This window comes from Phyllostomus discolor, chromosome 3 (assembly GCF_004126475.2).
Source record: "Phyllostomus discolor isolate MPI-MPIP mPhyDis1 chromosome 3, mPhyDis1.pri.v3, whole genome shotgun sequence".
Classification (NCBI taxonomy): domain Eukaryota; kingdom Metazoa; phylum Chordata; class Mammalia; order Chiroptera; family Phyllostomidae; genus Phyllostomus; species Phyllostomus discolor.
Genome location: NC_040905.2, coordinates 92,617,067 through 92,636,747, shown reverse-complemented (window position 1 = coordinate 92,636,747; position 19,681 = coordinate 92,617,067). Strand labels below are relative to the sequence as shown.

General features: G+C 46.6%; 1 protein-coding gene across 1 annotated transcript in view; it reads right to left on the bottom strand.

Annotated features, from left to right (window-relative positions):
• Window positions 1–3,271: 3,271 nt before the first annotated feature.
• FKBP6 (FKBP prolyl isomerase 6) overlaps window positions 3,272–19,681 on the bottom strand; it is a 36,607-nt gene continuing 20,197 nt past the window's right edge. The window contains exon 9 of the mRNA XM_028525149.2: window positions 3,272–4,080. Coding sequence (XP_028380950.1) covers window positions 4,068–4,080 — 13 coding nt within the window. The 3' untranslated portion in view covers window positions 3,272–4,067. The remainder of the gene's footprint in view (window positions 4,081–19,681) is intronic.

Here is a 19,681-nt window from a genome sequence, read left to right as displayed (position 1 = left end):
CCCTCCTGGGTCTGTGCTTGTGACTGACTACACTTGCTGCCTTCTCCTTCCCTTTGAGCGCCAGGGCCCGACTCTCAGAGCCAACTCCTAACACCCAGCACAGCTCTTCACTGAGGGACTACACTGAGCAAGTGGACAGAGAGCAAACTCGCAAGCCCAGGTCACTTGCCCTGGCACAGGTGAGCCACAGTTGCTGTGGGGCCACCTGGCTTGCCCAGAATCATAAAGTGGGTTATGTCGCCACCTATTGCTCAGATTGCTCAGCAAAAGCCAGCCAGGGCCTTCTGGCCTTTGTGGGGAGGAAAAAGCTCAAATTGTCTTCTTAAAGACAGTGGCTGGGTTTAGGTGGAGAGGGGAGAGGCCATTGATGACTTAGTGGAAAGGGCCATGTCCCCGGTAGAAGATCAGATGGTAAGTTCTCAGTGCTGCTGGTAGATTCCAGGGAGGGGAGGTTGGGAGTAAGAAAACTGAGGCTCGCAGAGGAGAGGCTGAGCACCAGGCTGTGTGGTGAGGATGACAAGCCCTTTGGAGAGCCAGAGGCCCCATCCAAACTAGTCCTGGCTCGTGTCAGAGAGCCAGGTGGCTCTGTGTCAGTTTCTTCACCCCGATAAGCCAACCTTTTCCTTCTTCGGTAAGGGCAGGTGCTACCATTCGCCTCACAGAGTTGTCAGGGGAGTGACTGAAGCAATGCTGGGAGGGACCAGGCAGGCCCCACAGACTGCAGCTGACATTCCCGTGACACCACGTTGCCTGGGATGCCAGAGGGAGGTGGCCTCATGGTGCCTCATGACACGCATTTTGCAAAAATGCACCCAAGACAAAGACATACACGAAACACACTAACGTGGTTGCCCATGGGAGAGGACATGGGGGTACAAGGGAGTGAGTTAACGGTAGGGTCTTGTACAGGTTGGTGGTGGGGATGCACCACGGCTGGGAGCGCATTAATGCTAGTCTCTGCAGCGCGGTTCCCCTTCGGACGCTGGGTGACATCAACGTCTAAGATAGAACCTGGACGCTGAGCGCACTGATGTGCTACACTAGACAGCGGCTGCTCCCCATGAGCGCAGCAGGTGGGGGGTAATAAAGGAGGTTAGAAAGGGAGAATAAACGCCCGAGCCTGTGTAGGGTGAAAAGTGGTTTACTGAAAGCAAACTGTGTGGTGTGGCCACCTGAGAGCCACTGTAGTTGCCACACGCTGCGCCGCTGAGTGGGGAGCCTTTCCAGAAAACCTTTTTTGGAGATCCTCAGGAAAAAGCTGGAATTCCCTTGTTCTTCAGGAGCCACATGTCTCCCTGGCAGAAGAGAAAACACCACTGTCCCACCCAGACACGTGTGTGGTGGGTTAGGGGCAGCCAGCGGTGTTCCCTAAAGTGTCCCTCATACATGCTGCCCGCCACACTCCTGCAGGCCCGCCTGGCTTCTCCAATTCATCCTCATGGTTTACACAGCAGCCAGTTACTTTTCCAAGTTTTAAACTGCACCAATAACACACAGATACATCTTACACATCGTATGGAAACCCTCAGAACAAAACACGGACGTTGCCTTTGTCTCCCTTGCGGCACTCATCAGAAGTAGCCACGGTTAAGTTCGGAGTCCATTCTTCCAATCCTTTCTCTATTCATACACACCGGTGTACTCAGCTTCCATGTGTCATTCATTCTCCAGGTTCCAGCTTAGACTTTAAAGCCACCACGTGTCCCCAAGATAGCTGTACCATGCTTTCTCTCACCACTCCCCTTCGAAGAACTCACAGTTGTCTCCAGTTGTGCCATGCCGTCAACAGCGGCACGATGCTTTCAGTTCCCAAGTGTAAGCGGTTTTGAAGGACAGAGTCCTACAAGTGGGATTGCTGGGTGGAAGAGTGTATGTTCTTAAACTTTTAATACTTTCAAACTGCCTTCCCCAAACTTTTACCCCAGAGAGATCCTTTAGAAACACCAATCTCATGACATTCCTCTGCTTAAGTTCCATCAACAACTCTTCTCCAAGATGAGGCCTGGAAAAGAGGCCAAAGAGAGGCCGGGCAGTGACGGGTCAGCTCCTGCCACTGCTGGAGGCACGGCTGGGGAGACACGTCAAGGCCAGAACTGAGATGGAGGAGGTCAGTGAAGGCTAAGGAGTGAAGACACCAGAGTGCCACAGAAGGACGCACGGCTGGCCCTTACACTGCTTTGGCTATACAGCCACGTCAGAGGCTGAAAAAGGAAGACAGACAGCCGTTGGGTGAATAGCCATGGCGGCTGCTGGAACAGGGCATGGCAGAGCCTACCGGGTGGAGTGTGGGGTAAGGAGATGGTTCTGATCTGGGTCCTCCTGAGGCTAGAGGGACTTGAGAGACGTCTGACCCTAGGTGAATCCTAGCCGTGGTTATGTGGTCTGAAGGTGACCATCTGGGACCATCAGTCAGGGTCTCACACCTCTAAAGAAAACCACTCTTCTGAGGCTGTCATTCCAATAACGTGAGGGGAAGGGAGCACCAGGAAGGGCAGGAGTCTCCTGGGCAGGCCTCTTCGTACCCTGGTGCTGGGCAGCACCACCCTGACCCTCCCTCCCCAGGCAGAGAGGCAGCGCCCAGCCTGCTCCAGAAGGACTTGGTTTCCGCCCTCCAAGCAGATCCTGTCGGAAAGGGGGGCACTGAAAAGGGAGGCCCAGGCCAGGTTCCTCCCCAGTCAGGGGGCACCCCCAGCCTCCCGGCAAAGTCCGAGGTCTGGCTGGGTCTCACTTGTCTATACCTCAGCCACTGATTGTCTAAATTACAGAAGATATGCTCTGAAGTGTTTTTTGAAGGGTGAGGTGTAGGAGGGGTGGCAATAAGAAGAGTGAAACCAAGGGTGGCCCAAGGGGAGGAGGAAATCCAAGAGTGTGGAAGGTTAGATATTCAGGGGAGACAGTGTCCCCGGGCAGAGGAAGCTTCAAAGTAGAAAAGCATCAAGTACAGTCAAGTCAGAGACACACTCACTGGATTAGGCCGCAAAGCGGGTGGGGGTGAGACTGCGCGAAGGCAGTGGAGAGAGCCAGTGTAGGCAACGCCCTTGAAGGATGTTGGCCGGGAAGGGAAGACAAGGAAGGGTCAGGGAGGGTAAAGAGGGAGGACATAACGCTGATGAAAGGATCTGAGGGCAGTGTGGGTGTTGTGGGACAGAGTGGGCAATTCACCTGCTGATGGGAACACACGATGGGGGTGGATGGCAGGGGAGGAAGCAGACCCGAGGAGGCTGTGCAGGCTGGCCAGGGGCAAGGGCACGCAGCAGAGGGGAGGCACAGAGGCCGCCCCGCCAGGAGTCACGTCGAAGCCCTGAGAGGTGCCGTGGGAAGCCCTGGGGTGCACAAGTGCAGAAAGACTGACTGGCACCAAGGTTTCCAATTAACTGTCTTGAAACAGCTCCCCACAGAAGGCAGCTGGTTTCAAGGGAACCTAAATCCAAATGCACAAGTATTTTATTATTAGGTAAATAGAAAAGAAATACTCTGGCTCTAGAAAGCCATGCAATAACCCCTCTTGCTGACCCGACTGGTCTAATGAATAGCTGTCCCTCACCCCACCTACTGACTTTACAAGTTTAGTTGAATTCACACAATTAAATGTATACTGGATCTTGCAAGGACAAGGAAGTATTTTATTTATTTACAACAAAAACATTTGTAACATAATTCTCCCTCTTCAAAACAGAGAGCCCTATAAAATGCACACAGCGATCTCTATTTGTATTTACCCAGGGCCATTAAGCAGTTGGAAGGAGGGTTGGGACTGGGAGAAAAGCCAAGGACTAATTCCATTAAAGAAAAAAAAAGAAAAACTGCCTTAAAAGGAATAGCATTTTTCTACTTGTCAGTAGAGACACTTCCCCCTACTACGTGTATGAAAATGTGAAACAGAAAACAGCACCTGTGAAAACACAGTTCAGCAGCGTCAGAGATGAGGCAATGCCCAGGGCTGTGGAATCCCAGCCTCTCTTCCAAGCAGGCCACTGTGACACAGGGCGCCCAGGGAGCTCTTTCTCCCCCCAATTCCCACCAGTACCAAGGGAGAACTCCAGCAGCCTCACTTCTCTTGCTTGCAGTTAGTTGAAGAATCTAGGAAACAAACACAGTAATTAGAAACACAATGGGACTCAGTCCTCCCAGAGCAGAGCAATTACAATCTGAAGGTGCGGCCCGAGGACACAGGCAAGCATTACAGGGGGCCAAAGGCAGTCTGAGTTCTGCAGTGACAACACTAGAAGGGAATTGGGGACAGATGCCATCACTGTACAGCCCCTACTGGATGGGTTCTGGGAAATCATCGCCAATTAATATGGTGGCTTTGAAGCTTCAAATCAAAAAACAGTTTCAACTGCAAGAACAGTTGCAGAAAGAACAGAAAGGACCCTACAATTATGCACTTTGACTTCATTTTTCAGATGAGACCCTGAAATAAGTGACTAATTTTTAAAAATATTTTATTCATTTATTTTTAGAGGGAGAAAGAGAGAAACATCAATGTGTGGTTGCCTCTTGCGTGCCTCCTACTGGGGACCTGGCCCACAACACAGGTATGTGCCCTGACTGGGAATCGAACCAGTGATCCTTTGCTTCACAGGCCAGCACTCAATCCACTGAGCCACACCAACCAGAGCAGTGACTAATTTCTGAATGCAGACAGAGCTTTATTTATTAGTCTTTCTCAACTGTTCCATAGGAAGATGTGACTTCCTTAACCATTTAAATATGAAAAACACCCCCAAAGAGCCAAATATGTAAGCAGCTGCTTTTCAGTGGGTTACTACAAACAGATGTGACAAATACTGGGGCAGCACAAGCCACTCAGGATGTAACCAGGTGGGAAGACTGGACAAACCTGTCACGGGCGGCTCCATGCACAACTGGCATCTTACCACACAGACAAACAACACTCCCATGCTGATGGCAGAGTGTGGTAGTTTATCTAAAGTCTTCTAGGCCCCGCTACGTCCTGTTTTGTGATTCTCGGTGAGTTGCACGTCCTGTTTCCTCATCTAGAAAATGTGTGCATGTCCTTCACGGTGCTGTTACAAGACCAGTGTGACTGTTATTTGAGGAGGGTACATCATGGAAGCTATGTAAGGACCTCTTGGTAGTTCTGCAGCTACTGCCTGCTTACTACCCCTCTTGCCCAGTTCCTCTGGCGCCCAGTGCTGGGCAGAGCACCAGGTAAAATGCTGACATGCAAAGCGTGCTGGCTGGTTGGGCCTCCCCAGCATTGGTGGACTGGTGTGGGCAGCGGTCTGGGCCATCCTGGGGGCTTGGGGTCTAAGCAGGAATACTTCCTTCATCCCCTTCCTGCAGAACAGCTCCTGGGGTAAGGGAGGAACTTGCCCTGTGACACTCCCCGCTCCCCACTCGCTGGGCAGCAGCAGTAGCAGGTGGGCACGGGCACCGTGCAGGGCAGGGCAATGCTTCCTCCTCAAGTCATCCATCTCGCTTCCCATTTAAATCTAGTGTGAAGAATGCTTTGTCGTGTGCTTCTAAATACAATGGCACTCTGCTGAGGAAGCCTTTGTGGGCTGGCCTTTATAACAAATTATAAAAAAAATCCGGCACTAGTGAAATTCATTTTACAAATCTTAAAGTCACTACCCATATGGAACCCTTTTTAGTGGGATAAAGAGATGAATAAACAAAAAAAAACATGTTATGAAGAAAAACAAATCAGCTATGGGGACACGGAATGACAGATTTGTTTCAAGTAAAGTAGTTGGAAAGAACCTCTCTGAGGAGGAGACACCTCAGTAGACTGAGCTCTGTGAAAGATCAGAAGGGCTTACCAGGCTGCAGAAATATTGAGGCAAGGGCTAAGTCAGGAACATGGCCAGAGTGTGTGAGAGACAGTGCGTGGAAACCAGCGTGGCTGAGGGGACCAGGAAGAAAGGTATGAAATGACACTGGAGCAACAGCAAGGAGTCAAATCACACAGGGCCACCGAGGCATCAAGAAAGAGCTTAGGTTATACTCAAGAGTGCAATGGAAGCCACTGGAGATTCTCAACAGAGAAATGACTTAAAAAATTTTTTTATTTATTTATTTTTAGAGAGAGGGGAAGGGAGGGAAAAAAAAGAGGGAGAGAAACATCAATGTGTGGTTGCCTCTCACACAGCCCCTACTGGGGATCTGGCCTGTAATCCAGGCATGTGCCCTGACTGGGAATCGAACCAGTGACCCTGTGGTTCACAGGCCAACACTTAATCCACTGAGCCACACCAGCCAGGGCAAGAAATGACTTTTTTTTTTTTAAGATTTTATTTATTTATTTTTAGAGAGGGAAAGGAGGGAGATAGAGAGAGAGGGAGGGAGGGAGGGAGGGAGAGAGAGAGAGAGAGAGAGAGAGAGAGAGAGAGAAACGTCAATGTGCGGTTGCTGGGGGTCATGGCCTGCAACCCAGACATGTACCCTGGCTGGGAATCGAACCTGCGACACTTTGGTTCCCAGCCCGCGCTCAATCCACTGAGCTACGCCAGCCGGGGCTAAGAAATGACTTTTTAAAACAAGATTTTTTTCTGGCTGCTTTGTGAACAAGAGGCTACAGGGGCATAAACACAGCGGCAGTGAAAGCAGCCCCTTTAACCTGGGCAGGTTCATGGACTGCTCTGCCCAAAACTCTAAGTCATGATGTTGTGCCAGCTTCTCAGTCCAGGCTTTCGGAAGCTGGCACCTCACTTCCATTTGTCTACAAACCCAAGTTGCCACGTAAGTCCAACTATTCTAAGACCTCCACACTAGAGAGGCCATGCGTGGGCTCCAGTAGACAGTCCGTTCATGTGCCTGACTAGAATGAGGGCCACCCAGTCACTGAAGTGGGAAGCGTTTCCTGTGTTCTGTTGGGCATCTGAAAGAGAAGGGGATGCGGGCACAACCACACAGAATGTGTGAGGGTAGAAATGTCAGAGATACCTTCCTGGCCAACCCCAAGCAAACCCATGGAGAAACAATGTGCTGGCAATCACTTCACGCTGACCTCTGATGCAGTCATACTGAGAAATGTCCAGCCTTGGGGCCAAAACCAATCTGATGTTCCCTCTGCTCCCTTGCAACCGCTGTCCAACGTGAGTTCCAACAGGACTTGCAGTGTCCAGGTGCAGAACCTACTGTGAACCGAGACAGAGCTCAAGCCACAGAGTCCTGTTGTGGAAGGTGTGGAATAATCATGCTACTACTGATGGGATTCAATTATTCCTCTACTCATGACAACTTTTTGTACACAAACATGCAATACTCATTCTATCATTGAAGTGAAGAATGAATTGATTTACCCTATATAAATTTTTAACCTTTGACTTCTGGCCAAGATGGAGGCATAGGTGGACGCACTGTGCCTCCTCGCACAACCAAGATAGGGACAGCAACAATTTAGAAACAGAGTAACAACCAGAACTGACAGAAAATTGATCTGAATGGAAGTCGGACAACCAGGAAGTTGAAATAGATCTGCTTTTCCAGACCGGTAGGAAGGGTGGAGTTGGGCAGACGGGCACGGGTCTTGGCGAGGAGAGCAGAGAGTGTTGGGACCGGGTGCGTAAGGCATCCAGGGCACGCAAGACCACAGCAGGTGGATCCTGAGTGCACAAGCGGCAGCTGGCAGACCCCGGCTGAGGGGTGGCCACCGGCAGACCCAGTGAGGCGGAGAGTGTGAAGCAAAGCACTGCGTGCAACCCAGGATCACAGCGCTGGGAAACAGAGCCTCGGGGCACTGATTGAGGAAACCTGTGGGAGTTGAGGCTCACGGAGACACCCAGCCTCACAGGAGAGGTCCTTGGAGGGCCCCACGGCGTGCACAAGCCCACCCACATATTGATTAATAGCATAATCAATAAAATATATTTTAAAAATTTTTTAGCCTTGGCTGGTGTGGCTCAGTGGATTGAGCCCCAGCCTGTAAACCAAAAGGTAGCGGGTTCAACTCCCAGTCAGGGCACATGCCTGGCTTGCGGGCCAATGTTTCTCTCCTTCTTTCTCCCTCCCTTCCCTTCTCTCTAAAAATAAATAAAATCTTTAAAAAAATTTTTTTAACCTTTGTTCAGGGTATTATATGTGTTAAGTCAGTAAACAGAAGATTTCAACATAAATGTTTAGACATTTGAATAAAAGTTAGATCCCTATTTCAAATTAAGGATGTAAATAAACTGCTGAGAGCTTAAAAATCTAAACATAAAAACATAAAACTATAAAAGTACCAGAAGGGAACAAGGCACTGTGGTCAGCTAGGGAGGAGAAATGCAAATCGCTGGGCGGCCCTTCCCCCCAGCGGGATGGCTGTGCTCTGGCCCCCTTGGCCCCTCTCCACTAAGCTCTTGGGCTCCCCTCCTTTGCTCTCTTCCCAAGTCCAAAAGTCCCCCCAAACTCTTCCTCCTCAAGCATCAAGCAACCTGAGGAAAACAAAAAATCACGGCTAACCTATGATGAAGAACAAATTTGGTTCCCTTTTGCCTCAAATTTTCCTACTCGGTTTAAAGGTCTTTCATTACAAAATGTGCCATCAACACATTTCCTTAGGGAAGGAACTGTGCTTTTGTGTAAGAGGAACTCTGCCGCTCTCCCGAAGCACCCAATTAAAGATGCACACTCTTTCTATTCCTGCCTCATCAAAGAGTCAATATTGTCAACGGGAATGCTGGGTCAAGGGTTAAAAATAAAAGCTTATCTTTCTGACAGGAAGGCATCTGATAACAATCATTCTTCATGAAAGGCTTTAGTAAGAAAATTTCCTTAACATGATAAAAATGAATTTATCTCCATCAAAAGTCAGCATCACACTTAACAGTGTGACAGTGGCAGTTCCTGTACCACCATCAAAGGCACAGGTGCTCAGTCATCACCGCTATTTGACATGTGATCACACGGGCTCTGAGTAAATTGCGAGAGATTAAATGGTGGGAGGAGGAGGTAAATTTCCCATTACTTGTACATGATAACCACTGTGTCTGTCCAGGGAAGCAACTGACATAACCAATGTACTTTACTAATGTAACCTCACTGACACAACTATCAAAAACTAAAACATTCAGAAAGGTGCTCTGTCATAGAGAAACAACCAGCGATTCACAGAAAGAACACCTGACTCTGTAAGGGTGTGAAAGATGACCGATCAGGGACACGGTAATTCTAGTAATGAGATTCCGTTTCAGATACACCGAACAGGCAAAGACTGAAATGTCTAACAGTACAATGATGGCAAAGCAGAGAATGAGATCTCTGACACTAGCAAAGGAGACGTAAATCGGTACAGCCACTTCGGAGATCAATTTAGCAACACCTACTTCAGTTATATACGTATCACCACTCAGTGACGTGACATTTAAGTAAAATCACAGAAAATTCAGGTATGGCAGTAACAACTGTATCACCTCCTATCTGTACATCACTGTTAAGGATGCATATTATGATGCCCTCCTAGGATGGACTGCTACTCAATCATTTTTTAAAAATGAGGTAGTTCTTTGTGTACTGACTTAGAAAATACCCCAGATGTATTAAAACATAGTACAAAATACATAATTTCATTTATGGGTAACATGACATATACACTCACATTCTCAAATATTCACCAAAAAACCTTTCAGGAAGGACACACATGAAATGTTAACAGTGGCTGTCACCTCGGGAAGCGGGCTTGGGGATTGGGAGCATTCACTTTTACCTTGCTTGTTTGAAGCATAAGTGTGTAGCATTTTACTTTTTAAAAAATCTTGCACATAGCAATTTCATAGTTTAAATTGAAAGACTGATGCAGAGTTGCAGGGAGAGGACACAGGGCAGCAGAGCGCTGACGATGGTCAAAGACGGGTAATGAGTACAAGGGCGGACGGTCACGCTGTCCTGCCGTGGGACTGGTTTAGAAAGGCCCACATTAAAAGTTTAGTAATAGCCAAGTGAGAAAAGAAAAACTGTTTCAATCTAGTCTGTGTCCCACAAAATGACTTTAGAAATAAACCCTGTCAACATTCACTCAGCTGCAACATGTTCCCAGGAAGGCAGATGGGCAGAGATAACCTCCAAGATCAGACACTGGAATTTCATGAGGTTCAGTTAGTTGAACTTTCAAACTGAAACCAATAAAAAGTAATACATTAGCGTAGGTGCAAATGTATCAAAATAGAAAAGGTTTGCACTTCATTTTGAAAATCCAACAGTCTTAGCACACTGAAGTGCAAAGACAGGGGAAAGAAAGCTGTCATGCTTCCACGGCTCACGGAAAGATAAGCCCGAGACCTACAAAGACAAAAGCAGTCAGACTTAGGCAGGGAACACAGACAAAGGTCCGACAGGGCAGATGCCAGCTGAATATATTAATACTAAACAAGCTGCTTCCAATGAGAGCAAACCCCGGCCTGGGGAAAAGGCACAGTCAATGTGAAATTGAAACTCAAGCAATGATATGATCAATGTCCGCAATAATGAGCAGTAATCAAAGAAGAGTGTGAAAATGTAACAGAGAAGACAGAGAAGTGATGTAATCCTGGAACCATGAGCCGGAGGCAGCAGAGCTCAGGATGTTTATGTTGGAAATCCGAGGACAAAGAATTGAGAATCAGGGCAGGGTAGGCAGAGTTCCCACGGCGTCGTGTACCAGCCCTGCCTGGCCTCGCAGCCCCATCCTACAGCCCCTTCCTCCAGTCCTGCCACAGTGAACCCGAGCGAATTCTCAGATCTGTTCCAGGAATAGTGGGTTTTAACCTTTTACAGTCATACAGCCCTTTGGAGTAACTCACAAATATTGTACATGAAGGCAGAAATTCATAGACCCTTCCCAAAGCATTTAACTGGTTCCCTTTCTCAAAATGCATTTTTCAAACAGAAGAACCTAGTCTGAGTATCTCTCATAATTCCAACTGAGGGAGAAGAATTCTAGGAGCCCTAACCCATTTGCACTCTATGATGTGATGTTCTGGCCACCCCACCAGTCAGCTGGGTCCTCTGTCTGATCTGGTCCTCCATCCTGTTCCTCCTGCTCCTGCCAGGCTGCTGTTCAAAGTTGACTCTCACTTGCGAGTCTCTCCCTTCACCTGCCTCTTTCCAGCTAGGCCCTGGTTCTCTGGTGGCCTGCTCCACACTGACTTAGCCTCCCTGTGCTTTGCCCCTCTACTTCCTCTCACTGTTGGCATGTGTCAGGCATTACATGGTAGTGTTCCCTACGTGCTAGGGACATACATCAAGCTCTCTGAGTGGTCCCTGAAACTACCTCTTTCTAGGCTGAAAGTGAACAGAGAGCACCGCGGGCCACCACCCCTACTAGCGGGTAGGCAGGACCCACAGCACAGCCTTTCTGCACTTCCGCTGATGACAACTGTCAGCTTATGTAGTTGCCACAGTGCCACAGCCAAGGCAGCAGGAAATGCATATAGTCGAAGAGGGGTTAAAAGTGCCCCCCACCTGCCACCCTATTTCAAAGCAAGGTTTACATTATTTAATATGTTTCTAGTTACATCCAACCATGCCTTTTCTTCTGATAAAAACACCTTGATAAAGTAGCCTGCATTATTTTGGTCCACACATTAGCTATGTCTGTATCACTCGAGAGTTGATTAGAAACATAAATTCTTAGGCCACCGCTGAATCGGAATCTCTGGGGAGAGACGGTGGAAGCTGTGTTCTAACAAGCCCTCCCGGAGGTTCTGATGAGGCTGAGACTCCAGCAGCACTGCCTTGCGCTCCCTGTTTCTGACTTCCTGCTCACTGCTCACCCAGGGCAGTCTTGTCTCTGTTCCCACTGCTCTACTGTTGTCAGCAGGTCACCATGAGATGCATGTTGGCAAGTCCAATGAATATTATTCAGACCTCATCTTTCAAATCCCTGGTACGGCTAGATTCAACACTGCTGGTTATCTTTGAAATTTGACCCTGTAGAGGTTCTTTACTTCTTCTGGTGTCAGAGACCGCACTCGGGAAGCTGATGGCAGCCATGAAATCTGTATATACACACAGCTCTTCAGGGGTTCCAGGATACGGAACACCCACCGTGGACTCCCAGTTAAACCCCTTATTCCACCTTCCTGGTTTTCATGGCAGCTCATTCTCCTGGTTCCTGACCTCTTTCTTCAGTTCCATGTTGGCGTTCCCATGGTCCCCCCCCCTCCGTCCTACTGTCTTCCTCTTTCTGCGCCTCCTTCTGGGTGACTTCACTCACATCCCTGGCTGTCACTGCCCTCCATATACTCATGGCTGCTACATGATCTCCAAACGGGCCTGTTCTCTGACCCTCAGACTCATATCTAACTGTCCGCTAGTCACTTCCACTTAGATGTCCTGTAGGCATCTGAAATTCTCAAGCCCAAAACTCAAAATACCTGCCCCAAACCTCTGTCAGTTGGAAATACCTCCATGGACGACGCAGCTATCAAATCTGGAAATCTGGGGATTATTCTCCATTCTTTTCCCCATCCCAATCCCAAATTGCACGGTCCTGCCATCTCAAACAGTCCCTGAGTTTTCCCCTCCTTTCCCCTTGCCCCACACCTGTGTTCAGCTCTCATCTATTGGATGTGATGGTCTCCTGGTTCCAGTCCTTTCCCTTTTTACCCAATTATTTTTCCAGTCACCAGAAGGCATTTTATGAGAGAGAAAATATTCCATAGAGGGTTGTTATGATTATCTTACTTGGAACAGGAAGGGTAAGTGGAGAACATTTAAAATGTATGGTTCTGAGTACTCTCTAATTAAAGAGATGTTAGTGCCTGGAAATGTTGATATATAAGAACATATGATAGAATGATGGACCCACCCAGGGTTGGTCATGTTGTAATTCCTGGAACCCGTGACTATGTTACCACACAGGGCAAGAGAGACTTCGTGATTAAACTAAGGATCTTGAGATGGTAGGTTATCCTGCATTATTTAGGTGGGCCCAATGCACTCAGAAGGGTCCTTATAAGAGGAAGGCAGGAGGGTCAGAGAAAGAGAGGGAAAAATGATGTCAGGAGCACATGGAAGGGAAGGGAGGAATTGAGAAATACTGGAGGCAGGAGAGCAGCGGGGAATTTGAAGATGCTATCTGCTGGCCTTAAAAATGGAGGAAGGAAGGGGCCACTAGCCACAGGATGCAAGCAACCTCTCTGGGCCATTTATTACTGCAGCAATAGGACTGGTACAAAGGGGTTTGCTTACATTCACATCTATTGATTCGGCTCACCTATATGTCAGGACATCAAAAAGAATTACAAAACAAAGGCCTGCATCTGTCTCTCACAGCCTTTTCTGTTCAAACTGGGACAACGACCACTGTAGGCGCTGTTCACAGTGACCAGTCATCCTTGTGAACACACACCTGCCCTCTGTGCCAGAGATAATTTCTGCTCACACCTATTTGCTCCCTTTGCATAAGAGATCTGAAAACCTTTCTCTGGGTTCTTGAAACTCTTAGGCTCATCAGAGTTCATTTCAGCTTCATCCTAGGTCTACAAACTCTCTGGCAGAACCATACAGAGCAGTCAGGAAGACCCGGCTAAGACTCCTTATCTTTTCCCTCATGTGCCTCAAGACACTAAGGCACTCACCTGCTGTTAATTACTCATTGCTCAGGCTCACTTTCTTCACCATTTGCCTGTTCCCTATTTACCTAAGTCATTGTCTGGGATTACATATGCTTGGAGGCAGGGCTTATGTGCCTAATTATGAACCCAAGAAATTAAAAACAGACTAAGAAAACATCTATGGAACCTAAGAAAATGCACAGCAACCTGAAAGAGCTGGTCATTTTATCCTAGGGATGATGAAATGGAAGCCCAGAGGGGTTAAATGACTTGGTTAAAGTCACAGCTAGAGAGCTAAGACTGGGAAGACAAATTTCCCATATTTCAACCCTGTAATAAATGGTAAAAAGCACTTCAATAATCACTGGTTTTGAAACTTAGAGAAAGGAACCTAATTATGTCCTGAAATTTAATTGTGTAGGCCCTCACTGACAGCTCGCCCACAAAGGACACAGAATCCACCAACATAAACCTTCATAGGAAGCAGGTCTGGAGCTCACTGTGGCTGCCAAGTGAGAATGCAGGGAGAGGAGAATGGGCCAAAGAAACTCTACCAGGGGAAATGCTTTCCTAGGAAGGGGTATGATGAAAAAATGCCAACCGAAAGTACAGTTATTTATAGTCACACAACAAAGGGATGACTTCAATGACACCTCCTGAGCTGGGAGAAAAGGCATTTCACAGATACCCAGATCAAGAGACTGTTCCAAAAGTTTGCCTGGAAAACAACATGGCCCTCATCTGACAACGAGAGAATGTCTGCCTGGCCTACTTACCCTTGAGAAAATACACCACCATTTTGAGGCTGAAAAAAAAAAAGTGAAGATGCAAGAAAAGAAAATCAGAATAATAATATAAAAATGAAAAGATACAATTAAGTTATTATTTGTGTAGGACTCAGATGAGTCTAACTGGAGGCATAAAATATCTTTATAGAGTCAATAGCCAATCTAAGAGTTTCTTCTTTATCTCTTTGGGAAGAATAGGATCAAACAGATTCTACATCTAGGTCCAGTCACATACAATGAGAGATGATGATCTGCTTCCCTCGAGTTTCCTGGCAACTGACCAGCTGGGCGCCCAAACAGGAAGGCTGTTTGGAACACAGGAACTCCTGACCCCAGAGGACGCCTCCAGGCTCGGCCCTGGCACCATCCTCTGCGGGGCTGCTGCTGCAGCGTTCACTTCGGGCCAAGTCTTTGAACCAGGGCTAAACCCCTGAATCTCAACTATAGGAGTATGCGCTCCACAGCCTGGCCTTTACTCCCCCTCAGCCTCCTGGGAGCTGTTTTGACTTCCCAGAAAACATTTTTTAAAAGTCTGTTAAGATACTCTTTCCTGAGGTTGGCCAAGCAATATGACTCAATCCTCTTAATGTTATATAGCCCAAAGGCTTCAGCTTCTCTTACGCTGGAAAGCAGAGAAGAGGGAATAAATTCTAAAGTATCCGAGAGAGGGATAAAAACCCATGGCCACCCAAGGGGTAACACTCTGAAGACAGTAGCTGAACATATTTAAAGCTGCAGGTATCAGCTGGAGTTTAAATTTCAAACCAAATGAAAATGGTCAGTTGTTTACACAATGGCATAAACACCTCCACAGTAAAAGGGTCTAATTCTCTGAGCTTTTATTCTGTCCCCCAATCTATAAAATAGAAATAGTTATTTCTTCTTCAAAGGAATATTGGGGAGATTAAGCAGGTTTATGGACATCATGAAGCATGTGCTACAGACATGGAATGCTGCCCCAACTCCAGGAGAACTGTTGGGAAACCATGTACCCTGAGCGTTCCTGTGCGCTCATTTGAAACCACCTGTTTACTCCCACAGATAGATAAAAATTAATCATAATGTGAATTCCAGAGACCATACACAAAACAGAGACATGTGTAACTATAGAAATACTCAAAACTAAACAACTGTAAGAAAAATTTTAAACTTGAGTAACAGACATTTAGTTTACCTTCACATAGAAAAGGGTTCTTATAAATCAACAAAAAAGATCCAATACAAGAGTGAGCAGCGGATATCAATATGTAATGTGGATGGCCAGCAAATATTCAAAGAGATGCTCATCTTCACTAGAAATTGGGGAAATACAGATCGAAATGATATAGCACTTGTATCCACTATTTCGGGGAACAGTAATCCACCTGAGGAAAATTTGGAAAGCTGGTGTAACAGTAGGTACTCAGTGCAAAGTTCCCTCTTTCTGGTATTTAAGGATCCCAAAGTATTTTAGATGGTTGCCATCTTGCTCAGCCCTTTCATTCTTAAATGTGAATAGGCAACCAAGAAACACCAACCATTTGTGGGAGTCTGTGGCATGGAAAAGAGAAAGGTCAAAGCAAATAAACCCCCCAAAATACACATTTCAGGGAATGAATGAAAATGTGCAAGACTGGTCCTTTCTTTTAGAGATACACAGGGAAATACTTGTAGATGAAATGATACACTTACTGGGATTTGCTTCGAATTAATCCAGCAGTGCTAGGGGTGGGGGAGGAAATGGGTGGGGTCACAGATGAAAGCACTGGCTTTACGCTGATAATTGTTAAGGCTAAATATTGAGTACATGAGGGAATCATTATACTATCCTCTATTTGTATAAGTTTGAGATATTTTTATTATACACAGAAGAGTGGCATATTACAAAAAAGGAAAATTTAAAAAGAGCTCATGGATTCAAATATTTGATTGCTGCAATGAAAAAAAGCCAATAGAAGAGTTAAAAAATAAAGTTCATTACCAGGGATCAGGGTGATGGGGACAGAACATTTTCAAGACACATAAAGAATATACAAAATCTGTGTAGGAGGCCCAGAATCCAACCAACAGGAGGTCCCATAACAAAAGGAAAGAGAAAAAAGAAGGGAAAAGTGTCATTAAAGAAATATTACAGAAGAATTACTTAGCTCTTAAGAACCTGAGAGGACTTCCGGCAAGATGGAGGAATAGGTGGACACACCGTACCTCCTCGTACAACCAAGATTAGAAAACCAATAATTTACAACAATAATTTACCATCAGAATAACACCCAGATCCGGCAGAGGATTTATCTGAATGGAAGTCGGGCAGCTAAGAAGTTGAAGTAGACGCGTTCATCCGGACTGGTAGGAGAAGACGAGCCGGGTGGGCGCGGGGCTGGCTCGGGTCGGCGGCGCGCGGATGTCGGGGGAAGGTTTGGCTCGAAATTGGCGCAAAAGCCATCCGGGGGCGCAAGAAGGCAGCGGTGATCCCTGAGTATGCAAGCTGTGGCTGGCAGACTCAGACGGGTAGCAATTGTGGACCAGGGCAGTAATCGCGGCCCAGAAGCCCAGACAAGGGTCTGAGTCCAGGGGAACGGAACTACCGCCATTGTTTTCTCCCGCCCCGCTCCCGCTCCCGCCCCGCCCCCACATATAACATCACAATCTAGCGACTGGGGTGCCCAGCCCCGGTGAGCACCTAAGGCTCCGCCCCCCACCGTAACAAGAGCAACCAGACCGAAAAAAAAAGGAGAGACAGGGGAAAAAAAAATATGTTTTCAACAGAGCAGATCAGTCCCCCAGGACTCATCCTTTTGAGCGACCAAGAATTAGCCAATCTATCAGATGCGCAGTTCAAAACACTGGTGATCAGAAAGCTCACGGAACTGATTGATTTTGGACGCAATTTAGATGAAAGAATGCAGATTACCATAAAACAGATGCAGGAAGACACGTGGAGGAGAGCCAATAGTGAAAGGAAGGAATATGAGTCTCAAAACAATACAGTGGACCAGAAGGAAGATAGAATCAACCAAGCAGGAAAGCATGATGAAATAAGAATTCAAAAAATTGAGGAAAAGATTAAGAGCATCCAAGACACCTTTAAATGTTCCAATATCCGAATTATAGGGGTACCAGAATCGGAAGGGGAAAAGCAACAACAGATTGAGCACGTATTTGAACAAATAATAAAGGAGAACTTCCCCAATCTGGCAAAGGGAACAGTCTTCCAAGAAATCCAACAAGCTCAGAGAGCCCCAAAGAAGTTGGACCCAAGAAGAAACACACCAAGGCACATCATAATTACATTAGCCAAGGTAAAAACGAAGGAGAGAATCCTAGAAGCAGCAACAGATAAAGGGACAGTCACCTACAAAGGAGTTCCCATCAGACTGTCAGCTGATTTCTCCAAAGAGACCTTACAGGCAAGAAGGGGCTGGAAAGAAATATTCCAAGTCATGAAAGACAAGGACCTACATCCGAGATTGCTCTATCCAGCAAAGCTCTCATTTAGAATGGAAGGGCAGATAAAGTGCTTCTCAGATAAGGTCAAGTTAAAGGAGTTCATCATCACCAAGCCCTTATTACATGAAATGCTAAAGGGACTTATCTAAGAAAAGAAGATAAAGAAAAGACATGTATAGTAAAAGGACAGCAAACTCACAAATATTAACAACCACACCTAAAGCAAAACCAAAAGAAACTAAGTAAACAATTAGAACAGGAACAGAACCACAGAAATGGAGGGCACATGGAGGGTTAGCAGCAGGAGGGTGGGAGGAGGAGAGAGGGGGAAAAGGTATAGAGAATAAGTAGCATAGAATGTAGGTTGAAAATAGATAGGGGGAGGGGAAGAATAGTACGGGAAATGTAGAAGCTAAAGAACTCATAAGTATGACACATGGACATGAACTAAAGGGGGAAATGTGGGTGGGAGGGGGATACAGGGTGGAGGGGAGAGAAGGGGGAAAATGGGACAACTGTAATAGCATAATCAATAAAATATATTAAAAAAAAAAAAAGAACCTGAGCCTCTAGAGTTGAGATGCCTATCTAAAAGACTTGAGTATCTGGGGGTACCTTAACATGTTACTGTGAAATTTTAGATGAATCAAGAATTAAGATATAGCCCTGGCTGTTGTGGCTCAGTGGATTGAGCGCCAGCCTGCAAACTGAAACATTACCGGTTTGATACTCAGTCAGGGCACATGCCTGGGTTGTGGGCCAGGTTCCCAGTAGGGGGCATGTAAAAGGCAACCAGTCAATGTTTCTCTCACACATCGGTTTCTCTACCTCTCTTTCTCTCTCCTTGTCTCTCTCACTAATATGTGAATAAAATAAATAAATAAATAAATAAATAAATAAATATTAAGATTCAAGACAGAAAGAAAAAAAAGAAACAGGTTTCTCAGAAGTGACCATCCAGTAAACAGTTTGTCCTCACACTTTTAACTAGCAACCGGAGTTGGTGATTGTTAAGTTCTAAAAGGGGACAGAAGTACTGATGGGAGAGAGGAGCTCTGGTGGGGGAGTGGAGGTGTGAGCAGGGAGGTGAAACATCTTAGCAGGAGACAGACTTTGAGGGGAGCTGTGAGGTGGGAGCTGTAAAGGAGAGGCGAGTTCCGAGTGGGGTGAAGATCTTCTAAGGGATGGGGACAGATCCTAACAAGGGCACAACTTTTAAGGGAGGGAATAGGTTCCAAGCAGGGAGAAGGTTCTTTACATTCATATATCACATCTATATATAAAATGACATATTCTTTTAAAAAATATTTTATTTATTTATTATTAGAGAGAGGGGAAGGGAGAAGAAAGGGAGAGAAACATTGGTGTGAGAGATTTATCAATTGGTTAACTCTTGGAGGCCTCCAACTGGGGACCTGGCTGGCAACCCAGGCATGTGTCCTGACCAGGAATCGAACTAGCAACCTTCAGTTCACAGACCAATGCTCAATCCACTGAGCTACACCAGCCAGAACTCTAACTACATATTATTAATCAAATGTGAATTGAACATATAAGGAGTTGGAAATTCTCTTATACATCCAATTTTTGGGTATTACTCAAAAATATCAGAACAAGGAAATAAACTAATAAAAGGGATCCAGAAAACAGTGGATTCAACCCAGGAGATAAAAGAAGTCCCGGGACAGCGGAACAGCACTGGGTTCTGTCAGCCCTCTAACAAAGTGTCTGATTTGGTTTCTGCGCAGCCGCTTCCACAGGCCTTACCCTGGCGGCTGCCTCAGCAACCTCTGGTAGCTTACAGTTTCTTCAAAGAGGATGCAGACTCCCATGCCCTTTGCCTGAGCTGTGGAGCCAAGACTCCCTCATTGGTGAGATTTGAAAGCTCGTTGCCCTTTTCCACAAAGAGAGGGCACTGATTGGGGTCAAGGGAGTTTTGCTTTGACCACAAATGCAGGTAAAGGGTGTGGCTCAGGCTCCTTT